The following is a 17,829-nucleotide window of genomic DNA, read 5'->3' as shown; positions in this document are numbered from 1 at the left end:
GTAGGTTGGATTCAATTATCTTAGAGATCTTTCCCAATCAAAACAATTCTATGATTCTATGATTTTCTTTAATTTGATTACTTTCTGCTAACTCTTCATATACAACCATATTTTTCTTAAAGAAATCTGAAGTTCTAAATCACTGGCATCCTGAAACAGAAGTTTCAGTCTCACCACTGCATTAAATTCAATGTTTGTTAGTGCAACATCTGTAAGACTGACACCCTGAAGATGTGTTTTCTTTGTGCTCAGGTTAAAGCATCATATCCATCTTTCAGGTTATTGTCGAACAACATTCTTCACTGCAAATTGAAAACAATGGTGCAGTCATGGCAGTGCACGGCCTGATGCTGCCTGGTTTTATGCTGCTTATTTATGCTCCTTCTTTGGGCAGAAAAACAGTGACACAGGAGCCTAGAAGATCACACTGAGATGGTTTAGGACTACTTCCACAAGGAAGACTATTTCTAATGCAAAAACATGACAGAGTTTCATCCAGTGTGCTGCCATAATACATCTCACAAAGAATATTTTATGATACATGCATCTTGAAATACTGGAACAAACTATACTGCTGTACTCACATTGAATACTTTATCATACTTGCTCTACAAACAGTTCCAAGAATCTGGCTCCCTGTAATGCTGTAAGCCTGTGTATTGCTGTGATGTTTCTACATAAATGTATATAACTGCCTTATGCTGTACTTTGAGTCACATCCACATTAAGTATTCTTTGAGAGCCTGTGGTGACAAATGACATGGCTTTTCTGATGTGTAAAAAGCAAATTTTGCAACTCAAAAGCACTTTTGGAGTCTAATTTTTTGATGGTGTGAAAAGAATTAGGCTGTCATGGTGTTTTATGAAAACTTAATCTTCAATCAAGTGGGTATCTCAGAAGAAAGCGGGATTTGTCTACCTGGATTACAGTCTAGACAAGTTCTCTCTGCAGTGGGCTGGTAAGTGGCTGACAGGCTGCACCTAGACAGTGGTGGTAAACAGCCCGCATTCAAACCTGCAACCTGTCAGAAGTGGGGTCTCCCAGAGATTGATATTTGGCTTAATTCCATTCAATGTCTTCATAAGTGATGTGGATGATAGGATCAAGTGTACTCTGATGAAGTTTCCTGATGATATCAAACTGACTGGGGAAGTGGATACTTCAAAAGGGAGAGCAGGAAAACCTTTATAGGCTGGAAGAGCAGGCTTCCTTATGAACCTTATGAATTTCAAGGAGGACAAGTATGAGGTCTTGCACCTCAGAACACATAAAGGAAGAGTACAGCACAGGCTGGGATCTACCTAGCTGGAAAGCAGCTCTGTGAAAACAGATCTGGGGGTCTTGGTGGATAACAAGCTCAATATGACTCAATAGCATGCTTCAGGAACAAAAAGAGCCAAGAGTATGCTAGGTTGCTTCAACAAGGGCATCACCAGCAGAGATAAAGAAGTCTTTATCCCACTCTACTCAGCACTTGTCAGGCTTCACCTAGAATTCAGTGTTCAGTTTCAGTTTTCACTATAGAAAAAAAATGCAGGCAAGCTGGAGAGAGTCCAGAGAAGGGCCAAGATGACTGGGAAGCCTGCCATATGAGGAAAGGCTGAGAGAATTTGGTTTATTCAGCCTTTAGAAAAGAAGGTTTAGAGGAAGGAGACCTTATCAGCATGTTCCAGTATTTAAAGGGTGCCTACAAAAAAAAGATGGCAACTCCCTTTTTACAAGAAGTCACATGGAAAAGATGAAGGGTAACAGGTACTAGTTACTCCTGAGGAGATTTCAATTAGGCAGGAGAGGAAAATTTTTCAAAAGGACAATCAGCCATTGCAATGACCTCCCCAGGCAAGTGGTGATGTCCCCACAACACTGGATACTTTTAAGAGCTGGCTGGTCAGGGTGCTGGGCTGTTTTATCTTGTGCCATAAAACACTTCATGTAATGTTTTTTTCCTGTGGGACAAACACTCAGAAAACACAGCATGTTACTTCCACAGCTATTAAATGCTTTTGAAATGTTTGATCTCAGAGGAAATTCTGTTTTGAAATCATCTATGCATTAATGAAAATCACTGCAGTGTAAAAATTGGGCAATTAGCTGTATAATGAGACGGTAACAGCATAATATGTTCTTTACACAAGGTATTACCCCCTCACCTCATACTGGGGTCACATCCCTTGCTATGTTACAAAGTAATTTTCCCTTCAAAAGGAAACTGGGAACCTTGCTGAAAACAAAGCAAAATTACACTTTGTTTTGTTTTATCAGTGTTCATCACAGACTTTGCTGTAAGTGCCTCACATTTCAACCTTCTAATTTGCATGAGTCTTTTAGCAGTTTGACCAAAATATCATTTGTTCATTTTCTAAATCCACTCAGAAATGAAGCTCAAATGCTCAGCCCAGTGAACAACAAAATGCTTTTCCATTAGTAAACTTGGATTTGTACAAGTTATACACAGATTCTGCAGATTCTGCAGATTTAGAGCTGTTTGATCATGTAAAAATATATGTATTTAAGAAATAAAAAATGTATTAATTGGCACCCTTCCATTTTCAAGAGTTCAAACTTAAAGAGTGTTTTAGAAAGCTATTAAATTTGTCAAGCAAAGAAACCTAACGAAATACTTATTGACCTGAAACCACCTCAAAAGAAATTTTACTTTTTGGTGATTTTTTTGGAGTAACAATTTTTCCATAATGAAAAAAAATAAATAATGTAGTATTAACACTGGAAATTAATAAAACACATGAAAAGCTTTCTTTATTCTACGCATTCTCTGTGTTACACACAAAATCTTAACCCAGTGAATTACAGCATAAGGACAATATTGTCACAAATCTAGTTGTCCAACCAGTGGCGACCGTGAGCTATTTCATTTCAAAAAACTTACAGTCACATCTTGAAACTGGAGGCGCAGAGCAGAGCCTGCTGGTTGTGGTCGGCTGGTGATCTCTAGTATGGTCCTTAACAGAATATCTAGCAGGCTGTTTACAATCACATCAATTTCTTCCAGGACAGATTTTTCCTTAAAAAAACAAAACATGTAAGATTTAAAGGTGAAAGAAGTAATTTCAGAGATAAATTACAGTTTTACTACGAATGTTACATTTGAAAAACGAGAGCTATAATCTAATTAATATGTTTACCTTAATATGGTTTTTCTTCCTAAGAAGTTTTGATTAGAATTAGAATTAGAAGTTTTGATTAGAATTAGAATTAGAATTAGAATTAGAATTAGAATTAGAATTAGAATTAGAATAAACCAGGTTGGAAGAGACCTTCAAGATCATTGTGTCCAACCTATCATCCAACAACATCTAATCAACTAAACCATGCAACCAAGCACCCTATCAAGTCTCCTCCTGAACAAATTAATTACATTGTAATTAATACATTAATTACATTGTACTGAAATATTAAGGACAGTTTTAGGGATGACTTTGAATATGCAAATGTACATCACATTAGAATAGCTCTATTTTCAATTAATGTTTAGAAGAAAGCAGTAAATAGCACATGATAACTTTGGGGGCAAGATTTTTATAGGTAACACCCATATATTTTCTGGGGAAATTGCCAAAAAAACTTAAACTCCAAAAATTAGAATTCTGTTTTCACACATTTAAACTATCACCAGAAACAAGCAGATGGTGCTCAACCTTCAAGACCTGCTTCAGCAGTAAGGACCAGCTACATTGCTTCCCATCAGCCAAGCAGCACAAACAAATTAGTCATTTATGTAAGCCTGTAACTGCTTGTATGAAACATCAATACAAGGGAACCAAAGTGTTCACCACCAAAAGAGACCACGAATACCTTAATTACATGCATGAAAACACCCGATGAAGTCAACTTGTAGTTACTTTTCCTTTTTAATTCAGATAGAAATATGTTTTCCCTGTTTCAGCAATGTTTTCTGTTTCCACTGAAGCAGACAATACCATCTTAATCTGAGCAATTTTATACACAATTTAAGATGACATTTCTTCACAGAAAGGAACACTTCTGAATCAAAAGCACAGATCCAAACAAAAATTCAGCTAACAAACACATCATTCAGCCTTGCTGACATAGAGATGTAGGAGTGATTTTTATTATCCCCCCCCCCCGGCCTTCCAAACACCCAAAGCACATGATTTGTAAAAAAAATAATCAAAAACAAATGCTATTTGGATTCAAGATGAGTCCAGTGTCATGGCCAAGTTGCCAGTCACTTTGTCTAGTATCAACTAACTGTTAACTTTGTTAATTATGAAGGCAGACAGTATGCAGTGTATTTACAAAGTCTATCAGCTGTGAGGACTCCTGCAAAATTGTTATTAGAATGGCCAACCACCTTAACTTTCAAAGCTGCCTGACTGCTAGTTCACTTGTTCCCTCAGCCTCTAAAATTATCTTAATTACCATGGAAGGAATGAACCAATTCCCCCCAAAAATTGTATAAAAGTCACCAAATTGTTGTATCTGCATATCCCGAACACTGGAGATAGTTTTGCATAGATATCCACTGCTATTGTGTATATCTCTAGCTTGATGACTCAAAATGAAAGATTTCTTTAAATTAAAACTAGACATGCAAGCCTTTGTCCCAATACAAAACCAAAGCTAAGCTTTCTCATCTATTACTTTATCTTGTGATGAGGTATTATACTAACCCAGGAGCAGCTGCAATGAAAATGTTAATAGTGCCAAACAAAATTGCAAGCCATATCCATATCAAATCATTGATGGAGCAACTTGAACTGCTGACAGTAGTATGAAATGAAAAAAAAAAACAACACATAAAACAGTTCTCACTAATGCACTGCAACATAATATATCCTGGATTTGACGAGCATGTACTGCACTAACTACAGTTCCTAATTGTCTTACATCCCTTTGCCTGTCAGAATTTATCATCTTTGTATTTGCAAGACACCAAATCTCACTCTCATATGTAGCTTTCACAAATGAATTTGCAAACACAAAAGTCAGAACTCAGCCAAAAAGTTTGTCAGCTAACAGCCAAGTGCAAACCCTTGCAATACTCACATCAGTCTGTTGGCCTATACCTATATGTATATTTACCTACATTTATCTTTACCTATGCATCCCTCTGTCCCATATGACTAAACAGTCCACAGCAGAAAATGTATCTAAAAGAACTCGATATTGAAAAACAGTCAAAGCTGGGCAGAACATTATGCACTACAATTAAAATATTCTTGCAGGGGAAGAAAAGGTTCATGAGAAATCAAAACTACATGATTATGCAGAATCATTACACAGAGAACTTTAAAATGCTCTTGGTTAAGGTCCAGTTTGTCTCATTAAATGTTATTGAGCCATATTGAGAAGTTTAACACCTCTTGGATGTGACATGGTGTTTACTCACAGAGCTGTTCTTCTTGATAAGGCAAAATATGTTACTAAGGATACGTGCACACATTATAAGGTCCTTCTGCTCTTGCAAATGCATGTGAAGATGGTGTAAAACCACAGGAAGAAGAATGTATCGAGAATCTGGAAAAAAGAACAATTTTATGAGTAGGAGCTTCTCATAGGATCATTTAATTTTAGTACAGACAAGAAATGTGTCTTCAGTCCAAAAGAGTGTTTCTGATAAGAAGAAACATTTACCAACATTTTTTTATAAGCAGAAACTTTTACTTCATAATCAAAATAACCTAAAGCAAACACATGAAGAAACAATATGCGGAAAGTCAGTAGGTCACATCGTGCATGGCAAAAAACACCCCTGTGTGGAATGATACTATATATTACATAATGTATTGCAGTTATATAATTTTTATATATATTTATAACTATATAGAAGAGAAAATTCCAAGTATTTATTGAACTGTCATGAAAAAACATTTAACACAGTAATATTTGGATTCAAAATAATGTGAAATGATGCTCTTGATTCCCTGCCATGTCACAAGATCCTGTTGCAAGCCAAGGTCACAACCGACTTCATCTTGAACTTCTGTTATCTCTTTAAATGAGTTCTACTTTATATACAAGAAGTGCTTTCAGATTTCTTTTCAGGATTTTAACTTTTCCAGGTTCCTTACTCCTACTGAGTGTGAGCAATCTAGGCAACATAAAGTGATATGCCTTTCCTCTATTTAATTTTCTAAACACAGCTTTTTGGTGCTATTTTCAGACCCTAATTCTCTCAAAATTATGCAAGAACATCACTAATATGCTACTTCTTCTTGCATCTCTTTCTTTAACAACGTTAGGTGGGAAGAGCCCTAATACTAAACACTTGTGATAAAATATTAGACACCTATTTACAACTCAATAAATAGATTGGGTGGTACCATGCTTTCATTTCACTCTTGTTTTTAGATCTTTTTCATAACTGAGAAATTATGTTCTCAAAGAATTGTCCTTGAATAATTTCCTTTAATAAAATTTTAATGATGATTATATTCTATATGAGCTAAATATACTATCTGCTCAGTTTCTTTGTTCATTAATGCAATTATTTCCAAAACCTGAGTTTATCCAGCCAGAAATTTATTCCTTTAAAATAATTTTGCCCAACAGGTACTGTTCCTAGGTTAGTCTTTCTGTGAACATTTCCCCCCAACCCCCAAATATTTCCTCTAGTTTCTCCAAGAGGGAAAAAAAAAGATTTATTCTGAGGTTTTATTTGGTGAATGCTTCTTGCAACTACTGAAATACAGCACTAATCTTGTTTCACCTGCATGTTCCAAGTAGTGCCCTCAGAAGAAAAAAAACCCAAAGAAACAAAAAAACCCACCCACAAACAAAAAAATGGTTTTGTTAATTCCTGTTTAACCATGTCAAGAAGGACATGTCAAGATGTGTTCCTCTGTTACTGGCCTTAACACTTCCCTTCAAAACAGATTTAACTCCTCACCAAAGCAGCTATAATATTTTTAATGCAAGAAAGATAACAAATGAGTGCTAGACTACTGATGTATGGGAAATTAGAAAAGTAGTATATATTCTGGGTACAGGCCTATGAAGGTCATCAATTTGACTGTTTTACAAATATCAGTGGGGATGAATCTAAAGAGTTACACCCAAAATACAAGGAGACTGGAAGAAAAGCCAAGAGGGAAAAAAAATATATTGCTATTCTTTTATCACCAGGAAAACTGTCATCTTGTGGTTCAACCCATCACACATCTCTTTCTTTTTAGACAGCCAGTGTAGTGTACTAGAATGATGAAGTAAATATGGGAAAATAGAAGTAAAATAAGGCCTTCACACTCACTTTTCACAACAGCTAAGCAGATAGCTGCTGCTACCTATACAAAGGTATACACATGCTTTACCAAAGCCATTTCAGAATCTTATCCACACAGGACCAGGAAATGCAATTTATAACCTGCATTCTCTAGAGAGGCAGGCAGGGACCACATGTATTGAATACATCCGAAATGTATAAACATTTGTGCCTGGGCATCTTAAATCAACTCCTGCCTGTCTGATGCCTCTGTTTTAAAAACATACTACATTTAACTCCCAATTTTAGTGAAAGCATAGCTTTACTGTCGGTTGATTTCTGCAGCAGTAGTAGCTAATGGGTTAGCTGTTCAGACCCCTGCAACACAAAGTGTGTAAAACTCCCATGCCAAACTACTCTCACTTGTTTCCAAGCACGCTCCAGACAACAGAAAACATTACCTAAGTGCCCTCTTCATTTTTAGAGTTATTTGCTGCATTCCATCTAGTTCAAATATGTTAGCTAGCACCCTAGCTTGCACCATTTGTTATCTTCATCCAGGAGATAGAAATCAATTATTCTATTCTATTCTATTCTATTCTATTCTATTCTATTCTATTCTATTCTATTCTATTCTATTCTATCCTATCCTATCCTATCCTATTCTATTTTCACAGCAGCAAGCCCTGACTCCACATCAGGATGTACAGTTTACTCTGCACATTAACATAGTCGAGTGCAATATTTATTGTATCAAGAGAATTTTAAAAGGACTTCCATTTGGGTACTGACTGAAGGAAAATTTACTTATATCTTTGTATTTTAAAGACACAAAATATGAATGGCAAAAACACCAAGATGCTGATCTCCACAAGACCTTTCAATCTATCGTGACTGAAATTATACAAGTCTGCCTGGTCTTCCTAATGTGGACACTGTGAGCTTGTACTACTGCCTGATGTTTTTCATGAGTTTCCCAGTGATCAAAAATTTATATTCTATTTGTATATAACCTGCCCTCCATGTAAAATTTAACATGTCATTTTCATTGCTTTTATAGCCAAACCAACTCATATTACTTCTTAAAATGAAAGTGGATTTTAATAAAAAACTAACACTTTTACATAAAGAAGCAAACAAGAAAAAAAATAAAACTGTCATACAGCTGAATGTAGATTTACAGGTCCAAGAAAGTCCCCAAGTGTCCCTTATATGCCATTAAATAACTCTCTTTAATTACATTAATTGATTGAATCTTCTGGTTAGGCTGACCTAACAGAGATAATGGAAGGAGAATGAAGATTATGCTACCTGGAAGGAAAATGAAGATTATGCTACCTGTTCCCTAAATAGTTTGTCAAATGAGAAATGTAAATTAAAGCAGCCTTGAGGTTGCTCCATAAATATACCAATTTATCCAGTGTATCAAACGTTTGATCAATCAGTGCTAGGAAGAGCTAACTGTTCTGGAAGGGACTATCATGGAGGCTCACAAAAGAAAAGGTAAGCTGGTGTTGCAACCATAATGAAGAAAAGTAGGCAGGATCCAATACTTCCAGCGCATTTCTTTGAGCTCATGCTTTAATGGAACAATCAGAGCAGAGCCTTCATCATTGTAGTGTATTTATCTTGAATGCTTTAAATGGTAAAGGTTACTGTTTCTATTCTACCCCAACAGCCAATAACCAAGAGGACTCTCAAGAGGACTTTGGGAGAGTAAACACTTACTAGAATTCCCAAAATGTTTTCTATTTTAATTCTTTTATTTCAAAATTAGTTCATCTCAAATTTAACATTTGGTCACTTCTATGAGTTTCACATAGAACAGAAAAAATAATGTCAGGTTCACTGCCATACAGTGCTTTTTTATCCACATAGCAAATAACTATACTATTTACATACTTTATGCATCAAGTCTCACTTGTGTTTGCATAGCCTTTATATGCTACATTAAGCAATGGAGGATTGAAAGTGCTGACCTAGCAAGAATTGCACAAATAAGACTTATTGGCTAAGAGACAAGCTGTTTGCTGAACTGTCCCCAAAGGATATTAAAAAAGATAAAAAAAAGAAGAAAAGAAACCAATTCAGTAAAGCTTTATCTATTATAATTACTTAAAATGTAGAAGGCAAGCTTCCTTCACAGGCACACTTGCCAGTAGTAGATCAAAACAAAATTGTATTTTAAGAACCTTTGTCTCTAAAAAATACTCACTAAACTTAACCAACTATATTCTTTTACATGAGCAGCTTGTACAGAGCAGTGCTTCAAGAAATGCTCCTTAAGAAGCACACCCTGAACATCACTATTCCCTTCAACACTTGCTGGCCCATGTGCCAAGCACGCAATTAGAGTTCCTTATCTGCAGGCAGCCCAGGGTAGTCTTACCTGGGTTAGTGTACAGGTGACTCTCTACAGTTTTCCCAATACTCTGCAGTTTAACAGCTTGAAGGGACTCATCACCATGCATGACTCTTGGCAAGCTGCCCAGAGCATCGTGAACCAAATTTGCCACTTCTCTAACATCAAAGAGCTTCAAAAGTTCAGAGTACACCGATGGGAATGAGCTGAGAAATACAGCCTGGAGGAAAAGTGAAAAAACAGACAGTTGGATATTGCACTGTATTTTGACATTTGTAGAATTTACATAACTATAGAAATGTAACTGTAGTTTTACATTCCAAGGGTAGTTTGTAGCTTTAAAAATGGCTATATTTTCAGAAGACATATTCTCACATTCGTTAACAAGCTTACCCTTGTGACTATTTTCCTTTAAGCATTACCTAATGATCATTCATCTCTCCCAGGATGAAGTGAAAGTAAAAAGTTCCACATAGAATAAAAATACTAATACTTTACAGATTCTGCACAGTCTATGTGTGAAAAGAAATTTATCAAAGGATAAAAGAAAAGAGCTGATATCAGAATTAAAAAAATAAATCAAGTGAAGGTTTTTTTGTTTGGTTGTTTTGTTTTTAGATAAGTAATATGACATCCTCCACATCTTCCTTTTTTCACATAATGAACATTTTTATTTTGGAGTGACACAGCACTAGCTGTCCTGGTTCACTTGAACAATCCCAAAATAGGAATTCATTTGGACACCATAATGAATATGGAAACAACCTCTGGAAAAGAAAAGAAGAACAATGCCAGAAAAAGGAAAATAGTATCGGCATGCCCTTCTTTCTCTGCAAATCCTGATAATTCCCATACGTCAGGACTTCTTCACACTGCTGTCAGAACAGATAAATTACAAAGTTAAAGATATTGAAGAATTTCACTTGTGGTTGCTTCTGTCATTTCACTATTATCTTTTCACTCCACCTGCTTACATGACACAGGATGGAAGAACCACCTCTCTACTTAGTTCTCTCCAATTCACCATTTTTTGGTAAAAACAGTTTTCTACAGAACTTAAGAAATTAATCTTTCTTAACAGGTATTAAACACTTTTGGTTACGGAAACAGGAAGAGGATGGTCTATCTATAAGCTGTACAAGTCAGTAAGTCTATGGCACAATGTAAAGAGCTGTCTCCTGTATGGTTTGCCTCTGTGCTTTAGCAGTAGTCACTTTTATCAATTGAAATAAAGATATCAGCTGAGTACTAAACCATTGAGTTCATTAAGAATTAAAAATTTTCTGTAAAGCAGGAAAACATGGATAGCCTTTTGTATGGCTCAAATTCTTTTGTTCTAATGTGGTTAAACTAGCTGTAAAATGCCCCAAACAAATTACAAATTACTGGATACAAGTATCCAGTAATATAAATATTGCAATTCAAACTTAAATATTAGCTTTAGGATTATCTATGCCAAGCATCTTTAGAACCTTCTAGCATAAAAATTTCACACTACAGGACCAAGGGTAGGAGGATGAGATGACAAATGCCATTTTGCTCTAGCAAAAAAAACATTTTCTTTCCTAGGAACATAGGTAAGGACAGGCATATATTTTGCATATTAGATGAGGAAAGTGGCAATAAGCAAGGCACACTTGCAAACTTACTTGCAGCTGAGATAAAGCACTAGCTCCTTTGCTCTCTTGGGAAAGGAAGAAGCGTACTGACATAAGGAGCTCTTGAATACAGCAGCGAAATTCCTCCTCATTTTGTCCACCAGTGGCAATAGAGAATAACCTTCGAGACTGAACTATGTATTTAAAGATATATTCCTGTGCCTACAAACATCAAAAGTCAGAGATAACTCATAGAAATGAACCAGCTCGTCTTTAAATAGAACACGCACATTGATTGTACTATTCAAATAATGACAAAGGTCTGAAATAGAACACCGTGTTACTTGATTTTGGCAAATCTTTCCATTGAAACAGTTAACAACAATTCAAAAGCACAGCCAGAAATGCTCTTCCTGTGCCTTCCACAATCTCTAGAAAGCAGGGAACATTTTGGGTTTTTTAATAAAGAGAATATGGCAAACTCTCAGCACTGCACCCTTCCCCCCAACTCTTGCATGTCTTTGTCTACGGAAACATCTATTTGCGTGAAGATATAAGGCTAATACAAGAAATGGGCTCAAATTTTGAGCTGTTTTTGCAGTTTCTCTACATGTTAGAAGTTGTTTTCCTGTCAACTGTTAACCAGATAATACAAAAAAAAAAAAAAAAGGCAAAACTGTACATCCCTATCTTATTAGCAAGACACCTAAGTCAATATCAGCATAGAAAGGGCAAAGATGGCTACCATGTTGATATTTTATTTCCAGACAATAGCACTTGTCCCATATAGATTATTAGGTTGTACAACTCAGCCTGACTCCATCTGTGCTCTGTGATGGTACAAAATGGGGCAAGAGATAACAAACCCCACTATTTTTTTAAACTTGTTGGTACTGTATGAATACATAATTCAAATATATGATCACCTTTGAGAACTTTTACTACCTTTAGTACTTCCTGTATGTGCTCGTGCAGCTCCACTTCTGTGACTCGATCGATATACCACTTCAGTACTTTTATAAGATCTCTAGAATAGAACACCAGAAAGTATTAAAGCAAAGTAGCAGAAGGGATAACCTTGCACAAAATGCAAACCAGTCACTGGCATACAGTATCACAGTATATTAGAGTTGGAAGGGACTTCCAGAAATCATGGAGTCCAATCCCACTGCCAAAGCAGGATCACTTAGGGTAGTTTGCACAGGAACACATCCAGATGGGTCTTGAAAGTCTCCAGAGTTGGAGACTCCACAACCTCCCTGGGTGGCCTGATCCAGTTCTCTGTCACCCTCACTGTAAAGAAGTTTCTCCTCATATTGAGATCAAACCTTCTATATTCAAGTTTGCACCCATTGTTCCTTGTCTTATTCCTGTGCACCACCAAAAAGAGATTGTCCCCATCCACTTTACACCCACCCCTCAGATATTTATAGACAGTGATCAGGTCCCCCCTCAGTCTTCTCCACACCAAGGTCTTTCAGTCTCTCTTCATAAGAGAGATGCTCAAGACCCCTAATCATCCTCTTCTATGCTCAAGTTTGAACCATTGTTTCTTGTCTTATATCTTTGCACCACCAGCTTGGCCCCCTACACTTGACATCCAATGACAAAATAAAAAACATGTATGACTAGATTTCACTAATTACTATAGGCCCAAGATTACACTTAGTTTTCAGCCTGCTGAAAGCCACCCAGTAGGTCTCTGATGAACAGAAAATACCAGCATTACATATGCAGCAGAATGATTTTGACAGGGATAGACAAGTTCATTTAAATTAGAAGAGCTCCTGCCAGCATGGACTACCCTTGCTATTCCATGCATTGATTACAATAGAAGTCTAGGTAGTAAATAATACAGAGAGAACAGCAGACTAAGTGGTACTTAGTAGTGCACTGCTCTGCACAGACAGTGAACACAGTTGCAGATGGATGATGTTAAGGCTCCCATGTTTTCCATAGTAATTCAAGAAATGTACTACAGAAAACTACTTCAGAATTAAATCAATGCTATAGAGTCAGAAAAGTAACTTTTCTTGGCACTTAAAGTTTTTATTCTTTATTAAGGGCCTAAATCTAGTCATTCGTACAAGCATTGTATTTTCTTTCTAATGATATCATTTCATGCAGCCTAATGGGATTGATTCTGCTTAGTTTAACAACAACTGTCAGTAATCAAATCAGATAAAAAATATAGACTTTACCTGTATGCAAGTGCTCCTGCAAAATGACTTTCAATGTAAGTGTCCATTACTGGCTTAAAATGGTGAAACTTGCTGTCCTGCAGCAAATTTATTATGTGAACCTAAATATGATGGAAAAAGAAAAGAAAACCTTGGGTTTCTTCTTATTTAGCTCTTAAACAGTATTAAGCATCATCACAGAACAAACCTTACCAAACAATCAAATACTTTTGATCCATATTTTTGAGAGTTTTCATCTAAAATCCCAAATAAAGTGTCAAGTGTATCTTGAAGAAACTGAATGGAGAAAATGAGAGATAATTTGTTATCAAATAGGTATTTTTGTGATATCCCTCATATTATCTAAAAGTATAGAAAATTATATACCTTCACTATTTCTGAACCATCAATTTCTTTTAATTTTGAGAGGCAACCTGCAATTTTGTCTGGGTGGGTTCTCCATTTCAGAAGGTCAAGCATATCTCCTGCAAAAACAAAATGCATGATTAAAATCGGAAGCAGAACAGCACTTTGGATTTTAAATTCCACTATTATAGTCCATTCAGGAGAAGGTGGCATCATTAAAGCAAAAGAACTTATCTGAAGATTTGCCATAATTTTCATTCCACCCTATATATGCTCCACCAATAGAAACATAAGAACAAACTACAGGGTCAGTAAAATCAGTTTCCTGAGGCAGCTATGTCATACAATCCTGTTCAGGTATTTGCCAACTACCATCTAAAGATATTTTGCTGTTTCTTGTCCTATTGAAGGATGCCTTCCAGAGCTGTCCTCTGACAACTAGAAATGGTCCCCCAACTACTAGTTTAAATATGTTTAAAATACACACCTTCCTATGTTTTTTTTTAAGAAAATAAATACAGTAACTCTAAGATCCTGCTTTATTCATAAGCAACACAAACTCTTCTGGCAAATAAACTCTTCTAAGCTAAAACTTACCTCGATACCTTCATACTTCCTCCAGTTTTAATTCATTCTCCCTCATCTTTCTTAAGTGGTTAACTATGTTACAGATGAGATTACATCACTGTTTTCTCTATCATTAGGAAGCTCAAATGTCTGCTGTAAACACCTGACATTTATCTAAAAAACCCCAACCAAATTCTAAAACATGCGAAGTAACTCCCATTCTCACTCCCTTCACTCCTTTAAAGAACAAGAGGTCAATCCCAGCCTTAATTCTTCAGATCTAGTAGTATTTTCCTTCCACTCAGGAAGGAAACTCCTTCCACCGCAGTGCAATCTGCTAGTTCACTTTTAGCCTCTTGTAATGAGCTTTACAATTCTTATTCAACTGTATATTTTCTAATGCAGTGCGTTATTGTAGTCTGGATGCTTTAGATCTGCTACATTTATTCTGAATAATAATATCATTTTAAAAAATTGACCAGAAAGATTAAGAATTTTATTCTGGCACAGTATGTCTTTAATAAACTCATCTTACAGTGCATGTTGTTTAGCTACATATCCATCCTTCCGTTCATGATTTCTTTTAAATGCTTGCATAAAATTCATCAAAATGTGATAGCCCAGTTAACGTATCCGCTCTTGCACCTGTCTTAAAGTACTGCATTCATTACTTCTTGTTCATATGTTGTTGCTTTCAACTTCAGAGATATCCTAAAAAAACACCTTGCTATGAGACTGGGAATGTCATGTCTCATACTATTCAATATCCTAAAAGAGAGTTGTGCAAACTTAGCTTGGTTTTTCAGCAGTTTTCACTTCATCCTGAGCCTTGCTGAACTCTGACAAGTTGCTATTATTTCTCCCCTCTTCTATTGCAGTTCTCTGTTTACTCTTCAAATTTTCTGCCCATGACTCACTCAGGTCTCCAGGCATTCTTTTCAAGTTGTATTTAGTAAAATTCCATATATTTTGAACCATTGAATTAAATAAATCCCAAGGGTCCTTTACATTCAAGTTTACTATTTCCACGTTTCACTAACCAGATTTTCAGACTTTCTTTGAAGGCTGTTCATTTGAAGCAGAAAACCTTAACCACTGTCCTAGCCTTCCACTAGTTTAAACTGAACTACACATAATTTATCACTGTCCAGCAGTGTCTTAGAAGGACTAAGTTCTTCAGAAATACTTACCAAACTAAGGAGTTAATACAAAGTTTCCTCTTGGTTCAGCAACTATTCAGGTACTTTCTACCACAGACTGTTTTCACAGTCAAGTACATTTGAGTCATACTCATCTTTGTCTCACGGTTTTTGTCCCAGTTTGATCCAGGAAAGTTCGTCACTCTCACAACAAGAGATTATGTAATATTGCTGTCTTTAACAACATTAAATAAATCTCCACCTATATTCCAATCTTGCCAGAATTGTTAATGGCAAGTACCCTCCATGCTATTCCACCAATATTTTGCTGCTTTAATTGATTTTGGTGGGCATGAACTGTTTTTATGCATTGGTACTTTTTGTTTGCTTGTTTTGCTTCATGCTGTGCATGGAACTGTTTGGATTAAAAGAGATGCTTGAGCTGCACAAAGAATGGTGAAGGGTCTCACATGTCTCATCAGAGACATGTCCAGAGATCAAGGAAAAAGAATAGATTTTATTATTCCTTATGTAAGGAATTTTCAAGAAACAAGTATTAGAAATCCAGTGAACTGAATTTGTCTTTTGGATAATTAAATAGACATCCACACTTTATTCTATTTAAGCTTCAACTTAAGTAGAGGAGTAGAGAGTCTAACTGAAGGTGTCAGTTCATAGCAGGAAAAACACTTTACAGGTTTGCTAGAGGAATCTGGTGAAAGATAGTTAACAGTATCTGGGATTTGTTGGGGGATTAAAAAAGAGAAAGCAAATGTAAGACACTCATTACAAAGGACTTATTTCAAGGGAAATGCTAAGGAGAAAAAGCATTGCTGAGATGACATTTGCGAATAGCCCAAGCATAAAGGACACAAATAGAAAATCTGATGTGGAGCACAAGGGGAAGGGATAGCAATGTGTCATGTATTAAGAGAAATGAGAACACAAAATTGTCCCCAACAATAGATCCATTAGGAAAACATAGTTTTGGAAAAGGGAAAATGTCAATAGTGCTGACAAAATTTGCTGAAGACAAAGAAAAATTTCCAATGCCTTGTCTTAATCATGACCAGATTTGTACATTTAAAATAAACTACACTTGACCAACCATTCCTACCCAACAAAGCATTTTTCTTTACAAAATCTGTTCTAATAAAATCTAATCTGTTTTAATAACAGCTTTAAAATCGTGTGGTTTGGAATGATCTTTCCATCTCCCTCCTATAATTCCTGAGATATCAGAAATTGGCCTGGTGTATCACCACAGCACTTTGAAAGACAAAAGACGAATTCCAGAGCTGGAAGTCCACATTCCTCTTCCAAAAGGCTGCTTCTGTGCTTTCCAATACTCCCTTCCAAACTGAGGTCACTCTGGAAAGCTGCCCTTTGTTACTTCTGTTTTATTAATCACCGGGTTAGCTTTTTTAAGATGTAGATATATGGATTACACCTTTGCCTTGCAATAGGCGTGCTATATGGCATGTTGCTCTGCTGATGAACAGCTGCTTACTGGAGATGTCCCAGTCAGTGCTGAGAAATTAATTGATACCAGCTTGCTAAAATACCCTGAGTTGCTGGATGGATCCCTAGTCTCTGGCAGGCAGAGATCCCCCTTGTATCTCAAAACCAGCTACAAATATTACATATAAAACCTGGTGCATTTGTTTGCTAACAGTAACTGATTAAGTATCCAGGATCGAAAGTCAAGCTAAGGAAAACCTAACTGGCAGACAGTGTATATAAGAATGTATTTTTACAAGATACATTGATGAATATTCAGACCCCTAGTTAAAGGCCTCCAAAAACTGTTTGGAAATAATCCTAAAACACCCTCCAAAGTACCCAGGGTAAGGAAGTTATGGATCCCAACAACTGGGACTCAGCCTCTTTGGAATAGAATAGAATAGAATAGAATAGAATAGAATAGAATAGAATAGAATAGAATAGAATAGAATAGAATAGAATAGAATAGAATAGAATAAACCAGGTTGGAAAAGACCTTCAACATCATGAAGTCAAACCTATCACTCAACATTATCTAATCAACTAAACCATGGCACCAAGTGCCTCATCCAGTCTCTTCTTAAACACTTCTAGTGATGGTGACTCCACCACCACCCTGGGCAGCCCATTCCAATGGGCAATCACTCTTTCTGTGAAGAACTTCTTCCTAACATCCAGCCTAAACCTCCCCTGGGGCAGCTTGACACTGTGTCCTCTTGTTCTGCTGCTGGTTGCCTGGGAGAAGAGACTAACCCCCACCTGGCTACAACCTCCCTTCAGGGAGTTGTAGAGAGCAATAAGGTCTCCCCTGAGCCTCCTCTTCTCCAGGCTAAGCAACCCTAGCTCCCTCAGCCTCTTCTCATAGGGCTTGTGCTCCAAACCCCTCATCAGCTTTGTTGCTTCTCTGGACACATTCCAGCAACTCAACAT

The 17,829-nt window shown here is 36.5% G+C and overlaps 1 protein-coding gene across 6 annotated transcripts in view; it reads right to left on the bottom strand.

The window, feature by feature from the left end:
* Nucleotides 1-17,829, bottom strand: part of DOCK4 (dedicator of cytokinesis 4) — a 235,085-nt gene that overhangs the window by 62,179 nt on the left and 155,077 nt on the right. For all 6 annotated transcript variants that reach the window (XM_054178712.1, XM_054178709.1, XM_054178710.1 and 3 more), the window contains exons 18-25: nucleotides 13,712-13,809; nucleotides 13,538-13,621; nucleotides 13,346-13,446; nucleotides 12,090-12,171; nucleotides 11,196-11,366; nucleotides 9,574-9,766; nucleotides 5,373-5,500; nucleotides 2,889-3,023 (exon numbers count right to left, since the gene is read on the bottom strand). In XM_054178712.1, the coding sequence (XP_054034687.1) occupies nucleotides 2,889-3,023; nucleotides 5,373-5,500; nucleotides 9,574-9,766; nucleotides 11,196-11,366; nucleotides 12,090-12,171; nucleotides 13,346-13,446; nucleotides 13,538-13,621; nucleotides 13,712-13,809 (992 nt within the window). The remainder of the gene's footprint in view (nucleotides 1-2,888; nucleotides 3,024-5,372; nucleotides 5,501-9,573; nucleotides 9,767-11,195; nucleotides 11,367-12,089; nucleotides 12,172-13,345; nucleotides 13,447-13,537; nucleotides 13,622-13,711; nucleotides 13,810-17,829) is intronic.

The sequence above is a fragment of the Dryobates pubescens genome, chromosome Z, assembly GCF_014839835.1.
Source record: "Dryobates pubescens isolate bDryPub1 chromosome Z, bDryPub1.pri, whole genome shotgun sequence".
In the NCBI taxonomy this organism is placed as follows: Eukaryota; Metazoa; Chordata; class Aves; order Piciformes; family Picidae; genus Dryobates; species Dryobates pubescens.
The sequence above is the reverse complement of the archived record's forward strand: the minus strand, read 5'-3'. Positions and strand labels throughout refer to the sequence as shown.